Below are 17,785 nucleotides of genomic sequence, written 5' to 3' on the forward strand. Positions count from 1 at the left end.
TAGGGCCTATTATCAGGAGAGAGTGTGGCAGCAGTCACGTCTTGGTGTGCGCAGCGTGTTGCATTTTCATCTAGGTGTGGTTGACGGGTCAGTGCCCATCAGGGACGTTGCGGCCTCGTATTCTTTCCAGGGCCGTTGCAGAGCCAAAAGAACAGACATGAGCCAAAAGAACAGAAATGGGCTCGGGAGAGGCTTTGGCGCGGTCGCGGCGGATGTGGCTGTTGGCGCGTCTACGAGGGTGGCATAAGCAAGCGTCTGGCCTGGCCCCGAGGTGCGCTGGGCCGTCCCTCGACGTTGCAGAGGCGGCTTGACGCGCTGACAGACGCCGGGCGAGGATCGAGGTGCAGCCACAGCACTCGTTGCATCTCAGCCCGCACGACAGCCCTCGTAGCCCTCGTCGCCCTCGTAGCTGCTCGCAGCGACGTCAGGCACACTCCATTGCGCCCTCTCGCCTGGGCAGCGAGACTTCGCTATCTCGGGATGCGCCAGCGGTCAGCTTCCACGATTCCCAACACGCCCGATCGCCCACCACGCAGAGGTCCGCCCCCGTCCATCTCGACCGCGCGCTCCAACCTCGCCGTCTCGAGCACTTTTCTGCTGCCCGAGACGCCCGTCGTCGCCTCGCCGCCGCCGCTCGCCCCGCACGACCATCTGAGCTCGAGCCCGCGCAGAAGGGCGCATACCGTTATGCACCAGTACCTGCCCCCCCCTCCACCTCAGCTTGCCTCGACGGCGGCCTCGCATAGCATCGCGCTCCCCCCGCCTCCACCGAGGCCCACGCCCTCGAACAGCCTCATTGGGCCCCCTCCACACGCGAACTATGGCTGGGGTCCGCAGAGACAGTACCAGCAGCAGCAGCAGCAGCAGCAACAGCAGCAGCAGGCAGGCTACAACCCCAGCCTGTACCGCGATTATCACGCCAACCTGCCCGGGCCGCCCACCGGCCCCCCGCCTCAGCAGCAGCCGCAGCCTGAGCCCGCTCCGCTGACTTCAGCCACGTACATCCCGGGGGGAGATTCGTTCGGCCCTGGCGTGGGCATACCCGGCCTCCACACGTCCAGCACAGGCGTGCCGCCGCTGCACCACCCGCGACACTACCCCGAGCAGACATACTACCGCGACGATGGCTACTCGGCGCACCCAGACAGCTCCGCCGCGAGCTTCTCCAACCTCCACGAGAGCGTCCAGAGCGTCCAGTATGGCTCGAGCACCGCCTTCAACCTGCCGCCTACGCCCAGCAGCCGCAACCATCTCAGCATACCGACCGACCGCGCCCAGGGCTACGACTCGAATGGACCGCCCACGGCGACGCTCCAGAACCCCATGTCGCAAAACCCCGCCAACGTTTTCCACCGCCCCGAGAGCAACGGCACGACCCCCGTGTCGCCCCACAACGCTTTCGCCCAATGGCCCGCCGAACGCGTGCAGCACTGGCTGGCGGGCAATGGCTTCTCCAGAGACTGGCAAGAGACGTTCAAGACGCTGGGCTTGGAGGGCTCGAGGTTCCTCGATATTGGTCGCGGCCACGGCAGCAAGGGCAACGTGGCTATGATGCACCAGGTCATCTTCCCACAGCTCGCCAAGCAGTGTACTGCAAGCGGCACTGGCTGGGACCAGAACAGGGAGAGAGACGAGGGCCGCAAGCTGCGCAGACTTGTTCGCTCCATTGTCGAGACAGGAGGCTCAGGCAATGTCCGTCCACCACAACGACCCGAGAACAACCTCACACTGGCAAGCGCTGGAACCGAGGGCAATGTCGAGAACTCACCGTACCTGGGCAATCGAATGGATTTTGGCTCGACTCCAACCACTGCTGGCAATGGCGAGGAGAGTCCCGGCCGCCAGATGCTCTTGCACTCGCCTGGTGGAGCCACGAATCCGCCAAAACGTATATCCACACAGCGCAACTTTACCGTCCCTGCTCTTGGTTCACAGCCAGAGTATACCGACTCGGGACGCAGCGCCTTCTCCAAAGAAGTCTTGCGCGATCTAGACGCCAGATCTCAACGCCACAGTCCAAACACATCTGGCGAGTTCCCGCCACCAACACTCGGCGCTGCGATCCATCGCCAATCCAGCCCTCAACAAAGTCCAGGCCTCCAATCGGCCCGCCTTGCAAACAGTGCAGGCATAAACTCGTCAGCTCAGCGTTACTATCAACACAATCGCGGCAACAGTTCCGAGTCCAACCTGTCTACATTTGCAGCTACAGGACCGGTACCAGTGCCGGGACCAGGACCAGGGCCATCTTCAGCAAGACCATTTGACCCCCAGTCCGACCTTGCCCGCGAGAGCAGGAAAAATGGATATGAGGGTCCCCGGCCTGGAACGGGCATGTCGCAATACAACAGTGCGGATATCCCCATGAGCGCGAAAGACCATCACAAGGGTTTCTTCAACAAGATCATGGGGAGGGAGAGGAAGAAACAAGACAGCCACCCATCTCCTGACGATACAAATCTTGAATCCCCCGTCAGTCCAGCAAGTTATCGGCAACAGACTGCTGGGTCTGTGTTTAGTAGAGCTGGCATGAACTCTAGCGAAACTTCGCTCAACGAGTGCCCACCATCAAGACGATCTTTCCCGACAGAGGCGGACAACCGAACGGCTGGTCGTATGCGAGTCTCGCCACGAGAGGAACGGAGATATGCCTTTGTAACGCCCGACGGCTGGAACTACCGCCTGGTCGACATCACCAACGCAGACTCTGCGGCAGCCCTGCGAACAATGTGTTGCGAGGAACTCAGCCAAGGCCTGAGCCAAGTGCCTGGTGTCGAATTGTATTTAACGCTGCCTGGCCAATACGAACACGATGACCCTCTTTCTGACTCCAAGTTGTTGCGGGCTCGATCACAGCTAGGTAACCGGATTGGGGAGCTCAAAATGTTTATCAAAGTCCCACAGGAGGGCACGGTGCCACCCTCTGCTGGACTTGGCGTTTCCATGCCACCAGTCGCCGTGAAACCAGCTGATGAGGGTACTTACGCTCGTCTGGTTGCTGAACCTCAGTCCGAGTTCCCTGACGCAAAGTCAGCGGAGTCTACGTTGGTTCCGGACAAGGCTGCAGCATTGCGCAATCTCGCGGAAAAGAACGAAGTGACGCCTGACGCTGTGACAGAGCGACTACGTAGCAACAGCAGACCCATGGAGAAATCATGGCTTGCAGGCGATGACTCTTCAGAGCAGAAACGCCGGAGGGATCTTGAGATTGCAGCAGAAGATCACCGAAAAGAGAACAAACGAAAACAAGACGAGTACCTCAAAAGCCGCAATATGAGACTTAAGGGCAACAGCCCCGATCCAATGTCGGCGACAGGCGACGGTGTGGGTTTCCGAAGTCAAGGTATCATTGACTTTGACGCGCCACGTAGCTCTCCGTATGAAGACATAAGGAAGCCGTTTGAGGAGAAGCCTAAGAGCAAGCAGCTAGTACCTCTACGGGAGCCGCCGCCGGTGCCAGCGGACACCACCACCCTTCTCAAAGCTAACTCATTGTCAAGGGCCAAGAATCGCACGTCGTTGCCCGAAGATGAACTCCAGGCCAAGCGGCGATCGACTGAATTAGAGCAGGCTAAACGCAAAGCGATACCACAGGGCCCCAGCAGTGGTATGTCCAGTATCATGGCCGGTATCATCGGTGCCGGTTTTGTTGGTGGCTCGATTGGAGCAGCAAACAAGAAACCTCCGCCTCCGCTTCCACCAAAAGACGATACAAGGGGGGAGTCGTCGCCGGAGAGCGTCCGTCCGTCTCAGAAGATTCTGCAGGAAAATGGCTTTGGAGCCGCGCCCGGTTCGGGTAGGAATAGTCCAGGTGGGTCCCCTCGCAGCCCCGGCGAGTTTACAATGAGCAAGGGCAATGTACCGTTCAGAATACCTGACTACGTGGAAGCTATACCAGACGAAGTGTCTTTCGACAGACCTAACCTTACTCTCACGATGCCGAGTTCTCCGCCAACAGCCTCCCAACAACAGGAGCCCCGACCGAGATCACCGAATGTTAGCCCTCACGCAGAGCGACCTCCTGTATCTACCCTGTCTCGAGAGCCGTCGAGAGCGTCCGTGTACGGCCCGACTCTTGACTTTGAGGAAGCCCAAGTTTCCTTCCACTCCAAGTCGTCGCCAATGCTCGATCCAGTTGACGATTCCGATGACGACTCTGACGATGGTCTCTTCGCCGCGCCGCTCGCTCGAGCTGGCCCGCCGACCCCTGTCAAAACTGGCTCAATCACACGAAACACCACACGCAGTCAGCGACCGAGCCTCCGACTCAAGACATCTCGGTCGAAGAACTCGCTGGATAAGGTTTCAGAAAAGCCAGAGCAGAGCGCGAATGATGACCGCACTTCGGTACCCAACGATTTCCATCCCGAGTCGGCAGCGTCTGCTACCTGGACTGAATCTCCAGACGAAGCGAACAGATTTATGCGCCGCGAGTCCTTTGCTAGCGATGTCTGGGCGAATCGTCCCCCAGCCGAGGCGCTTGTGGAGCACCTTGACGAGTTCTTCCCCAACGTCAATCTCGATCAGCCAGTACTTGAAGAAGAGGATACAGACTCGTCTACAGATATGTCTAGCGACTTTTCGAAGGACGGTCGAAGCAATTCATCAATGTCTTCGTTCGAAGATACTAGCAACACCAACTCGTTTGTCACTCGCGGCAAGGGAGGTTTGCAATCCACTGCCCAGCGCAACTTGAGGAAATCTGGTGTCGGTCTCGGACGTACCAAGTCAATCCGTGAAGTGGTCAAGTCGCAATACCAACCCTTCGAAAAGAGGCCTCTCCCAGGCCAAGCGACCGGAGCTGGGCCGTCACGAGTCGCCACACTCCGCAATGGCGGCGACATTGTGAGGAGGAAGTCGACGAAGATGTTCCACGCCAGGATCGAGCAGGTCAAGCCGTCACGAGCGTCCAGGCTAATCCAGCTCGAGACGATACCACAAGACAACATCCCCCTACCCCAACGCCAGCCAACGTTCAAATGGATGAAGGGTCAGCTCATCGGCAAGGGCACCTTCGGCCGTGTCTACCTCGGTATGAACATCACCACCGGTGAGCTCATCGCCGTAAAGCAAGTCGAAGTCAATGCCAAAGCCGCCGGCTCAGACAAAGACAAGATAAAAGAGCTAGTCAAGAGCCTGGACCAAGAAATCGACACGATGCAGCACCTCGACCACCCCAACATCGTGCAGTACCTAGGTTGCGAGCGCAAAGAATACAGCATCTCCATCTTCCTCGAGTACATCAGCGGTGGCTCAGTCGGGTCCTGCATCCGCAAGCACGGCAAATTCGAAGAAAGCGTCGTCAGCTCCCTGACCCGCCAAACCCTCATGGGCCTCTCGTACCTCCACCGCGAGGGTATCCTGCATCGCGACCTCAAGGCAGACAACATCCTGCTCGACCTCGACGGCACGTGCAAAATCTCCGACTTTGGCATCTCCAAGAAATCAGATAACATCTACGGCAACGACGTCACAAACTCCATGCAAGGCTCCGTCTTCTGGATGGCGCCAGAGGTCATCCGCTCGCAGGGCCAGGGATACAGCGCGAAAGTCGATATCTGGAGCTTGGGCTGCGTCGTGCTGGAGATGTTCGCTGGGAAACGGCCATGGAGTAAGGAGGAGGCTATCGGCGCGATTTATAAACTCGGATCCCTTAATCAGGCGCCGCCTATCCCTGAGGATGTTAGTCGCGTTATTGGCGTCGAGGGCCTGAGCTTCATGTATGACTGCTTCACTATCGATCCGACGGAACGCCCTACCGCCGAGACCCTGCTCAGAGCCCCGTTCTGCTTCAGCGATCCGAATTATAATTTTTTGGATACGGAGCTTTATGCGAAGATTCGCGGCGCGTTTCAGTGAGTGAGTGGGTTGGAGGAGATGTGTTGGTTTGGCTAGGTGCAGTTCGATTTGGTTCGGTTCAGTTCGGTTCTTGTATGAATATTAGTATGTGGTTGCGAGTTTGTCGGTTTTTTATATACCCTGATTTTGTTTTCTCGAGTATGTGTATGTGATTTTGTCATTTGTTGTTATGAGAATTGCATCTTTTGTCTCCTCCCCGTGGTGTTGGCGTGCTTTCTTGATGGTTGTGCAAAGGTTCTTGGACTATGTCGTGTACTTACTGCACACTGATCTGATCTGATCGTCGTCGTGCTCTCGCCGTGCACGACACACGCGTCATCGAGACCCGTCACGGTACATTACGTCCCGTCGTGAGTAGCTCTTGTACACGTGGTTGCTGCGTACATGTGCCGAGCGAGGGGTATGTGGAAGTATGCAAATTTAGTGGGATGGAAAGGCTCGGTAACGCAGGGAGGGAATTTGACGTGCTATGAAGACTGCGATTGCGCTTCGGAAATGGCATATCAACATGATATGGGAGTATGATACGACATCACACGCAGGGCGGGGACAAAGCCCATATCGGTACGTAGCAAGTGCATGTTCATTAACCGTTACCCCCGTCTCTCCCCCTCTCTTTCTTTTCCAGTCTACTTATACGCTGAACCACCACCAATCAACCCCTCCATACACATCCCCACCCTCAAACAACAATACTCACACCCGAAGACCCAGCAGCCGGCACCGTCCCATTCACCTCCCCCCCACCCTGCGCCTTAACATACTCGCTCATCATCCGACTAATCGGCGCCTGCCCGCCCCACATCACCATCTGCGCCATACTATCAATCTGCCGCATCGTCATAACGACCGCGCCCAGCGGAGGAATTACATCACCGTACTGGTCCAGCGGCGCGGCCTGGCGGCGCTCAGTAGTGTTAGACGTCTGCGTCTGGCCTTGCGCCGGAGCTGGTTGACCTTGGGCAGGTGCCGGCTGCGCGGCATTCGCACCCCCCATACGCGCCATCGTCAGGATGAACTCGCCATCCACCTGGCGCACAGGGATAGCGATGCGCATATTCGTCGCATCAAGGACGGCGGTAGCAGCCACGGGCGTGAAGGTTGGGGCGAGGAGGAGCTGGGCTGCTACGGGGTTGTTGTTTGTTGTCGTTGTGCCTGTGGGTGTGTTTTGGCGCGCGGTGATTTCTTGTCTGAAGTCTGCGCGGCGCTTTGTGCCGAGTGCGGCGCCGCCGAGGTTTGCGGTTGCGCCGCCGGGGTTTTGGAGGACGCTGCGTTGGGCGATGGAGAGGGTTACTTGGCCGTTTGGGGGGAGGTTCATGGATTGCATTTGTTTTTGGATGCGGATTGCGTTTACTGCGGGGCGGTTAGATGGGTTGGATGGATTATGATGGTGGACGTACTGGGCATCTGCACAACTGTGACTTGTTGGTTGAGATCTGGCACGACGGCACCGAGATTCGTGGTGACTGAGTATCGGTAGTCGTCTACGCGGCAGAGTCAGTTCCATACCGGGAGACGCGACGCAGCTGGGAGATACTCACTAACAGCCTGTTGGCCCTGGAGAGCCGCCAGCATACTCGCGTCGACACCGTCCTTGACATTAACGTTCATGATCATGGGCTGCGTCGCTCGAGTCGACATCCTGAACCCATCCTGGAACTCGTTCTCCTGCAGCCCCGTACCCTGGATGGCAACCGACGTCGCCCCATCGCTGCCGAACCGGGTGACGAACGTGTTAGTCTCCACAGTCTGACGCCCAACAACCATATACTCGCCATCGAGCTGGTTTCGCTTGACCATGCGAACCGTCATATCAGTGCTTTCCCACGTCAGCCTTGGAACAAGTGCGAGAGTGCAGGTTGAGCTTACGTATTGACGCTCCTCATCGTCTCCTGAATCATCCAGCTCTGCCTGTCCGGTGAGAGCATAGCGACGTATGTATTATCGGGGTTAACGGCGTTGGCCTGCAGATTCTGCACTGTCATGGCCATTTCAATCTCCCCGCCGACCAAGTCGGTTGCGCCGTTTGTGCTGACGATCATAGACTGCGTTGTGAGACCTACGAAGGGCTGGCCTGTTGAGCCGGTGATTTGGTTCGCGGGGATTGCGGGGGTTTGTTGATTAACGATTATTTGCTGCTGTTTTTGGGAGAAGGTTTCGATTTTGGAACGGTCGGGAAATACAAAGGAGTTCAGATCCATCTGCGTGGATTAGTTTCGAAACTGACTGGCTGTCTGGATAGAAAGAATCAACTTACGTCCCCATTTATGTTGAGTACCTGGTTGAATTGTACTTGTTGTTGGGCTAGTGCTGGAGTGAAGCGCAACAGAAGGAGCAAGAGGGAGGAGACAGTACCAGACGTCATGTTGAATTATGTAGAAGAACAACCACCTGGGCCGTGAAAAAATATTATATATAATAAAGAACTGAATCAAAGGGATGAATGAATGACAGAGCCACTGGCCAGACTTGCTGCGTGAAGAGTACCCAACCCAATTACTGTGGCAGCCAGGCTTATTATGAGAAGTCCATGGCCCTCACACTCAGCATGAAGTTCGGGTCGGGTTTGTCGTTCCCGTCGATATGGTTTCAGAGTTACGATGCAGAGCTGATGGTGTAGAGCTCTGGAAGCATACCGGTATGCAGACGGGCGCCTTGGTCCCCTTCACACCTACCATGAGTATAACCAAAGTCTAGTTCGTTCGACATTACAACATGCCAGAACCCTGCCTTCTTGCAGCTGGCGTATCGGCCAAGTGCAATCTGGAGGTGGCGAATAAACTTGTCCGTGTGAGTAGTGTTTTGGAAATCCGTTCGATGGTTTGGAAGACGATTTTGCGACGAAGAGTTTAGCTTCAGTTGGGTACGAGACGATTTGCGATTGGAAAGTCTGGTTCTTCTATGACAACTGTTCTATCAGTACGACTAATCGAAGCTTTGAGGCCTTGAGATTGAAGTTGTGATTGCCGCAACGAGTTCGAGCTTGGAAAAGTCGTGAAGCTTGACATCGATGCCAGCGTCATGTCTCGAGGTTTTTCGCTTTACTCAATATAAATTACTGTTCCGAGATACATAAATAAGGTTTCGCCAACTGCAGCTTCCTTCCCGAGGTAGAACTGCTTGACCAGAAGGCAGGAGATCCCACGAGGTGACACAAGAAACGTAGCTAGTGGAAAGCATACTACTGACTGCATGTCTGCAATCTCCTTCAAAGGTTGTCACCAGGCCGAGGATGCGGCTGGTATGATCAGACGGTGAGGTTTGGGGCGATGTTTCATGGTGCCGGCTCCTGCACAGATGATCGTTCCATGATCGTCCCGGTTGCCCCCTTGACTAACCGCATATGTACAAGCAGTTCACTGATCGCGGCCACCACATCTACGTTCATGGATTATTTCTGGTGCAGATATCAAACTTCCTATAGTTCCGTGGGTCGCGTTCGATTATTCTAGGTCTTTGCTTTGCGTCCGTGGTCCTTGAACAGGGCCTGCTTTGCTAGTCAACTCTATTATGACTGCTGAAATCTGATCCAATGCATATCTACAAGACCGTGCAAAGTCGAATCTCAAAGTTGATCGTTACACAACAGGAAGATCGGCGGATCGCGCATGGGCCATGTGATCACAACGACACTTGGGCAAAGAACACATGGAAACTGAATAAACTGAAGATCTCATTCTCTATTAAGACGAACGCCGCTGAATGCCGTTCAAATCATCCCATCGCTCATGATATCCCAAGAAGGCTAAACAAAAATTATTCCACTAGCTGCCCTGAGACGCTTACATGCAAGCAGCACCGTCAATGCCAATGACCTTTCCGTTTACCCACTCGCCGTCCTGGGAGGCAAGGAAGCAGACAACACGAGCAATGTCAACTGGCTGACCAACACGCATGTGTGGTGACCAAGTCATGGCGAACTCGTCAACCTGGTCGTCGCTGAGCTTATCACCATCGGGAATGTACTCGCGGCAGACAGCGTGGTACATGTCGGTCTTGATGCCACCGGGAGCGACACAGTTGACAGTGACCTTCTTCTCACCAGCGTCTGGTTGTGAGTTAGTATGTAGTCTGTGAAAGAGAGAGTATGCAGCGACTTACCGATAGCCATGCACCTGACGAAGGTCTCGATGGCTCCCTTGGACCCGGAGTAAATGGCGTGCTTGGGAACACCCTTAGCCTGACCAGTGATGGAGCCCATGAGGATGATCCTGCCGCCAGTCCCCATCCTCTTGTAGGCCTCCTTAGCGACGAAAAACTGTCCACGGGTGTTGATGTTGAAAACACGGTCGAACTCCTCTGGCTCAACGTCCGCGAAGTGGCCGAAAGAGACAACCCCGGAGTTGGAGCAGCAGATGTCGAGCTTGCCGAAATGCGCGACAACATCGTCCATGAGCTTTATGGTCTGCGCAACATCGCCAACGTTGGCTTTGAAGGCGTGGGCATCGGCACCATTGCCTAGAGCCTTGATCTCCTTGACAACCGCCTCAGCACCCTCGACAGCGTTGGCGTAGTTGACGGCAACCTTGGCTCCGCGCTTTGCAAGCTCAATGGCCATTGCCTTTCCGATACCACGACCTGTGAACGAGTGAGTCGATTGTAGCCTAAGGTCGTGAAAGTTGCGACGCCTTACCTGAGCCAGTAACAACGGCGACCTTGCCCTCCAAGCTCCAGCTGGGAATTTCGGCAGACATTTGGAAGTGTGATGTGGTTGTTGTTGGTTGAAGTTGAGTGTGATTGCAGGGAACTCGAAGGTCCTGTGTGTGAAGTGATGGAAGATGAGAGTTGAAAGCTGTTGATGATTCACTCCAACGACGAAGACAACACCATATATACCACTTCTATGATTCGGGACTCCAGCGGAATTGGAGCTCAACGAGTTTGATGTTGATCCGAATATCCATTCAATTCCCCTAGCTGATCACCACCCGAGTCGGCACCTAGCATAGCGTCCGAGTGATGGAAACTTCAAGGCTGAAACTGAATGTACCTGAGCCGCTGTCTGTTCCGTAGAGTGAGAGCCGCACGCAGTTCCACGTTTGCCGAAAGAAGACGTCGGAAAGAGGGGCCGGGGTTCCAGGGGCCGATCTGATTGGTTGATTCTTAGTAAACATAGCGCGAAACGAACAACAAAAATATCTACTCGCGAAGCAACTGCTCGTTTCAACCAAGACGCATCTTTTTTTATCGACGGCGAATGAGTCGTGATGCTATGGAAGACGGATGTTGCCAAAGTAGCGGGGATGCCGCATACGGAAAAGACCGGGCGACTGGAAAGTGTGGTGATACTATGCGGCAGAATTTCTTTTGTTAGAACGGCTGAAAGCCGGAGAACTGCTTGAAGTCATTGACGCTGTAACCAGAACACGACTATAGCGGACGTCTCGGTGCAGTGGTGCCGGGTGTGTGTCCAGGTAGATCCTAACACGGGCAATAGCGAGATGCGACCAAACTAGTACGATTCAACACTGCAAACTTGCAGACGCAAGTAGTGTCTATGATGATCATGGAATGCATGAGCTATGACGACAAGAACGACTTTGCGAGCCATCATAGTCCGCAGTCAGGTGACCTTCGCAGATTGTCCAGATTGCCAAGCTTCGGTGGCTGGTGGCCGGGTTTTCAGGCTGTTGAATCTGCTCAATGGCTCCCCATGTCCAACTCTTGGCCTTCAGTATGCGATGCGTTGACAGTCTGAATACTGTAAAGTCCGAAAGAGAATCCGGGAGGAGTACATTCCATGATCCGGCAGAAGAGTTGTCCCCGTCAACGATGACAGGTGTGACAATGAGAGGGGAGCCGGAGAAAGTAGAGGCCCGTGCGCAGGAACATCTTCGTCCTCACCTCACTTCATATCAAAATATGACTGCAAGGACTCGGCTGGCAGAGAAACTGTGCCGTGTCACTCCGGATTGTGTAATGTATACACTTGGATAGGGCCGTCGCTGTGCAAGTTAGAAACAGGTTGAATTCCCTCGAGTTTGCCCAAGATGAATTAAAAAGTCGTTCAACTCACCTCAAGATGCTCCAGGAAAGCCAATGTCTGTCAATGATATGGCCAAGTCGTTCCATATATTCTCATTCTGAGTCAGTCCTGCCCGTGCCATCAGCGTTGTTGGCTCCAGGATGCTCTATTGGTTTTAAGGTACTGCATTGGAGTCGTCATCATGCGATGATACATTACCGTGGCGCTGAGAAAGTTCATGGCAACCTTCGAAATACGGCCCACCGCTCCCTAGAAGTAAGCACGGCCATTTACAGACCGGAATAATGTGTTCTGGACGTCAATATCTGGGCCTGAATGGTAAGCTTTCCACACCTTGTCATGCAGCAAGAAGCAGTTCCGGAAGGGTTATCAGATAGTGTACCCGCAAATGAGCATCCGTGAATTGTTGGATGGATAGGTATCTGTGGGAAAGCCATGTCGGGTTGCGAAAGAGACGAACCTGCTACAACTGGTCAGTGACTTCGGACAAGAGTCAAGCGAATCATCGCTCTAGTAAGCAGAGCCCACATCTTATTACTCTGATCGACCATCCTGGAATGATGACAAGGTTGCGGAGACTGCCATTGTGTCGAAATCCTTACGTGCCAGAGTGCTATTCCCCTCAATCCGTTCTCCGTCGGAGTAGGCAGTGTTAGCCAAATGCTTCAGAGACTCTTTAGAGAGCCTTTACGCACAAGCTCTGTGCCGCATCTTACGTAGGGCATTCTCTGGAATCCGGAGCAGGTTTGTTTTGATATAGATATTACCGATTCCATGCAGCGCCAAACTTTATCCACCTCCGCGTCAGTGTAGTGGTCAATCCGGTTCGGATTTTGGTATTGTTATCTTTGAAGATATTGTGAGCGAGGTGCTAACGGTTCTAAGCTTTGACGGTATACAATACTACACTCTATTTGTAAATGAGATGCTTCAAATTGGCTCTAACTTAGGCATGAAATGCATTCTACTGGGATGTGATGGATATCAGACGCTGGTAGCAGTCAGGTCTAGCAATACCAATCTCAGTTCGGTCGATCAACTCTCGGCATACAGAGTCAATGATGTGCAGAAGTTTTACTGACCCTAGCCCGAATAGCCCATCAGCTCTACTACCACACTGGCCATTCATCCCGTTCTCTAACAAAGCCACCATTGAATATCGGTGAAAGCAGTCGCCGACTTACCGGTGATGGCTGAAATTCGCGGTTTCCTGTGCAATGATCCGTTACTACAAAAGTGGATGCCCATGTCAAACTCCGATCGCACGGTCCTTCCAAACGCATATTACGGTCACAATGCGGGCACCCGTAGACTTAGCGGTTCCATGGGCCGTATCCAGGACTGGGATGCAAGGAGATCTTTCGTTGATCTTCAGACGTGCAGGAACATTAGCGTTGTAGGACATGATGATGTGCCACCGGTACAACAACGTCAATCTAACTGTTTTCCATCTTTCAAACAGCCACGATATCTCGATGCAACGATTGACTATGCTGGGAATTGTAATTCGAAGCTCGACGCGTAAGCTACTGAAGCCACAACCATGCTGAAAGACGTTTTGGTACAACCCCCCTCCCCTTCGATGGTCGTGCCGAAGCACGTTGCATATGCCTGTCACTGCCTGGTATTCAAGTAAGTGCTACCTCAACGTACATCCCTGGGAGGGATTCTACCGGTCAAAGTTAGACCATTGCTTAACGTACCAGTTGAGGAGTACGAGACATGCTACCCGGGATCTGAAATAACGGCTCTACGCTATGTTATATCATAGGCTGCAGGTTGTCAAATAGGGTATAGTATAACTTGAAAACCATGCGGGTTTGGGTTCGATGTGACCAGTCGTACGTGTAGTATCCGGGGAAAGAGGAGAGGCGAAGTGTACGTGGACGAAATAGGTCTTATCACCCCTACTACCTCATTCCCTGGTCCCAATTCTTGCAACCTAAACGTTTTATGAGCAGAGATACTACCCGATGAGGTCTGACCTCTCATACATCACATAGTTCGGATTCCCCGCTAGGGCGATGTCGCCCTTACAATACCTACTCTGCATGATATCTTCACAACCCCGCCACCAACTTCTCACCGCGGAGACAGTCGCCCAATCTCTCCGCCACGGCTCACGCCAGATTCGTCACTGAAACACAAGCGCCGGATAGAAGAAGCAAATCAAGAACGGCTGTCCACAACGGGGGTGTTGCAGACAAAGGCCCGAAGGCGTTGCGTTACATATCATCCGGACCAGACCTCTCACCGACGTACGACGCTTGAGTTCATCAACTCAATGACGAGAACGGCCTGACTGATGATAGAAGTTCCATGTCTTGGATGGAAAGTTGTCAGCGTTGTCCTGCTATTGACAAAGCAGAAGTTTATGGATAGGGTCCTACCCCGCCTGGCACTACGACATCATCATAGTCGTGAGGACGCATGAATCAAGAGTACCTATCTTCATCCGAAAAGGTGTGTATTGGAACATTATTGATCGTACCTAGTGCTTCCTAGTTACTGTGCCTAGGCATTATACATCACTGATCTCCAGTACAGATTGCCCATAACAAGTGCCAGACAAAGCACGAACACAATTGCTTAATGCAAACGCTGACCAACGCCGTCATCAAGATGCTTGCCGCCAAACGCCAAACGTGGAAGTAACGAAGACCCACCCATGTTGCTTTCAAGCGACCCACATACCAAACACCGATAAGATCCTGCGAAGAAGAGATAAAGAAGGATGGAAGTCCAGAAAAGTCCTGAACGCTACAACGCCTAAGAGTGCGACATGATGGGTATTGATGTCGAGGCGAATTAGGAAACGAAAAGAAAGGAAGAAGCATCTCATCAACCTCTCGCCAGCTTCTCCAGCTTGCTGCGAATGCCATCTGAGAACCTGGTGGCAACGCCTTCATCAAGGATCTCGACACAATGTGAGAGGACTGTGAACCCGCTGTCCAATCTTACAGACGTTCCGTCCAGTTTTGTCAACGTTGGGTTACCCTCCCTTCGTGTCAAGTATCTGAGAATCGTTGGATGATCGGCTGGGAGACGATCCACTGCAAACACAGTATTGTGTTTCTGATACGCTGACGGATGGCTAGCATTCGATGGTTCATTATGAGACAACGCCTCTGTCCAAAGAACAAGTGCAGCCCGGTAGACGGCACCAGCCCACCATGGCGGACGGATTCCCCGAGACATCTCTCTAGTAAGACGAAGTACTTGGCCGGCGTGCATAACAGCTTCCTGTGCGTCGGAGATGCACTTCTTTTGGATCCAGAGCATCTGTTGATACGAACCATCCACGCCCTCCTGTCGTGCAAGCCTCTCGATCTCAGGGAAATCGGTCACGGCGTTCAGGCTGATGAGGTGGAACATGACAAGAGTGGCTTGCATCATAGGGCATACAGGGTTGGACTTCAAGTATCGTTGCGCCAGATCGAACCAACGTCCAAGCAGGGCCTGCACCTCCTCTAGACGCACTCGAGTCGACGCCGCAGTGAAAGCTCTGTTCCGCGACCTTGACGCCACACTATCCGAGAAGCAGCTGAGCAGTTGGCAATATTGGCTCACCAAAGTCTGCAATGGGTGAAGTAGCAAACGTAAATGCATGGGTGTAAGATGTATGTCCTGAACGTCCTGGATGACAATATCATCGTCAAGGAAATGCCGGAATATACTCCTCAAGCTCGGCGGCCTGGCCCCTGACCCTACCGAAGAGTACCCATTGGAGAACTCATGCACTTGGTCGAAAATCTCAGACCAATCTGAGGCCGTTTGAGCATGCCAGAGTCTATCTGAGTCCGGCATAGGAGAACCAAACTCTGTCACCGAGAATAGAGGCGCTGTGTCGTGGAACAAAGACAGATCTTGGTCGACCATAACCCAGGAGTAGATGAGGCTAGAGCGCAACTGGTCAGTGGGGTTCACGTGATTGGGGTGGCCCGAGGTTGAGCAAGGACTTCATCACTTACCGACTTCGACTTTCCTGCTGCAGCCAATCCCGCCACAGCAAGTCTGTCGTAGAGTTTCCACCCATATGCGATGATATGACCGGCCGAGATTCTAGGATACCGGAGTGGCGCAGCATCGAAAAATACATCCCTCGCTGGCCCATCGAAATATCCATCTGCCACTTGTCGCCACTCCATGCGGCCTGAACAGTGAAGAGTAAAGCAGCTCGTAGCACTATTGGATCTCCGGCCATGATGATATTCTTCTCGATTAGGTCAAACAACGAGATGCGGCACGCTTCAGTGAATCCCCCAGTCAACAACCTCGCCTCGATTGACGGTATCGACATGGCGCCCTGTGCAATCATCATGAGAATCAGCAGGCTTGATGCCTTCTCATTGTAGTTTTGCATCAGTTCATTGGCGTCTAGGATACCCCTTGAAGAAGTGGGGAAGTAGCGTTCAAATGAGTTGGCGTATGATTTGAGAAAGTGTTCCAAAACACGTGCTGGGGGAAGAAGGACAAAATTGGACCCGGATGCCGACGACTCTGGAGATTCACTGCTACTGGATGACGTGCTCTGGCCATCTTTATGGATGTCCAAGGCTTTGTGCAGGAAAGCCTGTGTGATTGCGAGGAGCTTGTCACGCGTGCATTCCTGCAACTTCGCAACCGCTACTTGCCCTCCTTGTTGAAAGTCGGTCTCATCCCAGGACGGCGACCAATTGCTCCAGCCCTCGTGGTTTTTCAGGCTAAGCTCTAAGCGCTCTAGGTTCAGTCTTGCGGTACGAGGACACGAGTTCGACGGGATTGATGGTGTACATCGAAAAACCGTCCAGCCATCTTGAGCCGCAATGATAGCACCAAGGTCAGGAATACCCGTGTCTACGATCGACGAATGTCTATTCGAGGGATAGAACATGGACGCCGAGCTTCCGAGCTGGAGATCCGAAAAAGATTCGTCCATTCGAGGAGTCTGGAGGGGCGTCTGGATCGGTCCATATCCTTGTGGTGGGGACATTGCGGGAATCATGCCGAGAAGGCTATCTGCGTGAGACCCCATGCCGATGTCCATGTTCATCGACATCATTAGCGACGGATCAATTCTCATATGATCGAAGTCTACGCTAATTGGTATAGCATTCCAAGGATCCATGAGAAACGGCGGGCTAGAGTCGGAGTGGTCTCGCACTGTTCTCACAAACTCATCGTAGCCAGACATGGGCGTCGAAGAAATAAACCCACTGCTTCCATGGACAGGTGTGGGTAATGGTGACAACAGTGAGGGAGGTGGATGGGGTAAACCATTCGTGGGAGAATGGTCGACGAAGGGGGGTGCGCTCGAGAGCGTCCCGTGGAGGGGTTTGCCTTCTGAAGCCGAGCTCTGGAGAAGTTGTACGGCATGTGTCCCAGATGGATTTCGTGAGTGTGTTACTGACGGCGATTGTGAGTGTCTTTGCGATGGCGACTGACTATTCTGGAGTTGTTGAGTCGGTTGAGGTTGCTGGAGATGCTGCGGAGAGGAAGAATCTGCGGTTTCCTCCTGGATCTGATCTTCTCGAGATGGAGAGTTGTTTCGCGAAACACTCTGGACCTCCATATTACCACCACTGTCACTCGAACTTCCGCTTCCGGCACGCTCTACCGGTATGTTTACCCTAGTCACATTCTTCGAGGCCCTACGAGTCGGACGTAGTGTACATTTCAGATTTCGTTGCGCGCACCTACTGCACGGAAACTTCTTATCACACTTTGTTTTGGTCTTCGCGCAGTTGCTGCAGGCAATCGGTGTTCGGCCAGCGGATTTGGGTATTATGCCCTGCGGTGGGAGACCTTCTTCGTTGTTCTGGTTGCGTCCGTGTACAGTGTAATGTCTTTGTAGTAGGTCTCTGAACACTCGTCAGCATGCTAATTTTGTGGAACAAGAACCAACGCAAACAAAGCAAACAGGGGGAGGTACTCGAGAACGTACCGTCGAGCAAAGCTCAT

General features: G+C 53.6%; 4 protein-coding genes across 4 annotated transcripts; 1 reads left to right on the top strand and 3 right to left on the bottom strand.

Moving 5' to 3' along the window:
* Nucleotides 1–3,172: 3,172 nt before the first annotated feature.
* On the top strand, nucleotides 3,173–6,068 carry P153DRAFT_366328 (kinase-like protein). Its single transcript, XM_033668029.1, has 2 exons — nucleotides 3,173–3,811; nucleotides 3,890–6,068. Exons 1-2 carry the CDS (start codon nucleotides 3,274–3,276, stop codon nucleotides 5,857–5,859), a joined length of 2,508 nt encoding a protein of 835 aa, XP_033524205.1. The 5' UTR covers nucleotides 3,173–3,273; the 3' UTR covers nucleotides 5,860–6,068.
* Nucleotides 6,069–6,541: 473 nt separating this feature from the next.
* On the bottom strand, nucleotides 6,542–8,224 carry P153DRAFT_375456 (uncharacterized protein; the record flags this gene model as incomplete). Its single annotated transcript, XM_033669589.1, has 5 exons — nucleotides 6,542–7,212; nucleotides 7,260–7,343; nucleotides 7,401–7,678; nucleotides 7,729–8,060; nucleotides 8,117–8,224. The coding sequence occupies 5 exons, from the start codon at nucleotides 8,222–8,224 to the stop codon at nucleotides 6,542–6,544; spliced, it is 1,473 nt and encodes a 490-aa protein (XP_033524206.1).
* Nucleotides 8,225–9,641: 1,417 nt separating this feature from the next.
* On the bottom strand, nucleotides 9,642–10,553 carry P153DRAFT_356504 (NAD(P)-binding protein; the record flags this gene model as incomplete). The annotated part of the gene is made up of 3 exons (XM_033666656.1): nucleotides 9,642–9,907; nucleotides 9,961–10,437; nucleotides 10,493–10,553. The coding sequence occupies 3 exons, from the start codon at nucleotides 10,551–10,553 to the stop codon at nucleotides 9,642–9,644; spliced, it is 804 nt and encodes a 267-aa protein (XP_033524207.1).
* A 4,133-nt stretch (nucleotides 10,554–14,686) lies between these two features.
* On the bottom strand, nucleotides 14,687–17,785 carry P153DRAFT_385051 (transcription factor Cmr1; the record flags this gene model as incomplete). The annotated part of the gene is made up of 3 exons (XM_033670393.1): nucleotides 14,687–15,743; nucleotides 15,817–17,685; nucleotides 17,736–17,785. The coding sequence occupies 3 exons, from the start codon at nucleotides 17,783–17,785 to the stop codon at nucleotides 14,687–14,689; spliced, it is 2,976 nt and encodes a 991-aa protein (XP_033524208.1).

Source organism: Dothidotthia symphoricarpi, assembly GCF_010015815.1.
Source record: "Dothidotthia symphoricarpi CBS 119687 unplaced genomic scaffold P153scaffold_9, whole genome shotgun sequence".
Lineage (NCBI taxonomy): Eukaryota > Fungi > Ascomycota > Dothideomycetes > Pleosporales > Dothidotthiaceae > Dothidotthia > Dothidotthia symphoricarpi.

Coding starts and splice junctions, on each gene's coding strand:
- P153DRAFT_366328 (XM_033668029.1), top strand. CDS start 3,274: ATGAGACTTAAGGGCAACAGCCCCGATCCAATGTCGGCGACAGGCGAC. Junction 3,812..3,889: donor TTCGGGTAGGAATAGTCCAG/GTGGGTCCCCTC, acceptor ACTACGTGGAAG/CTATACCAGACGAAGTGTCT.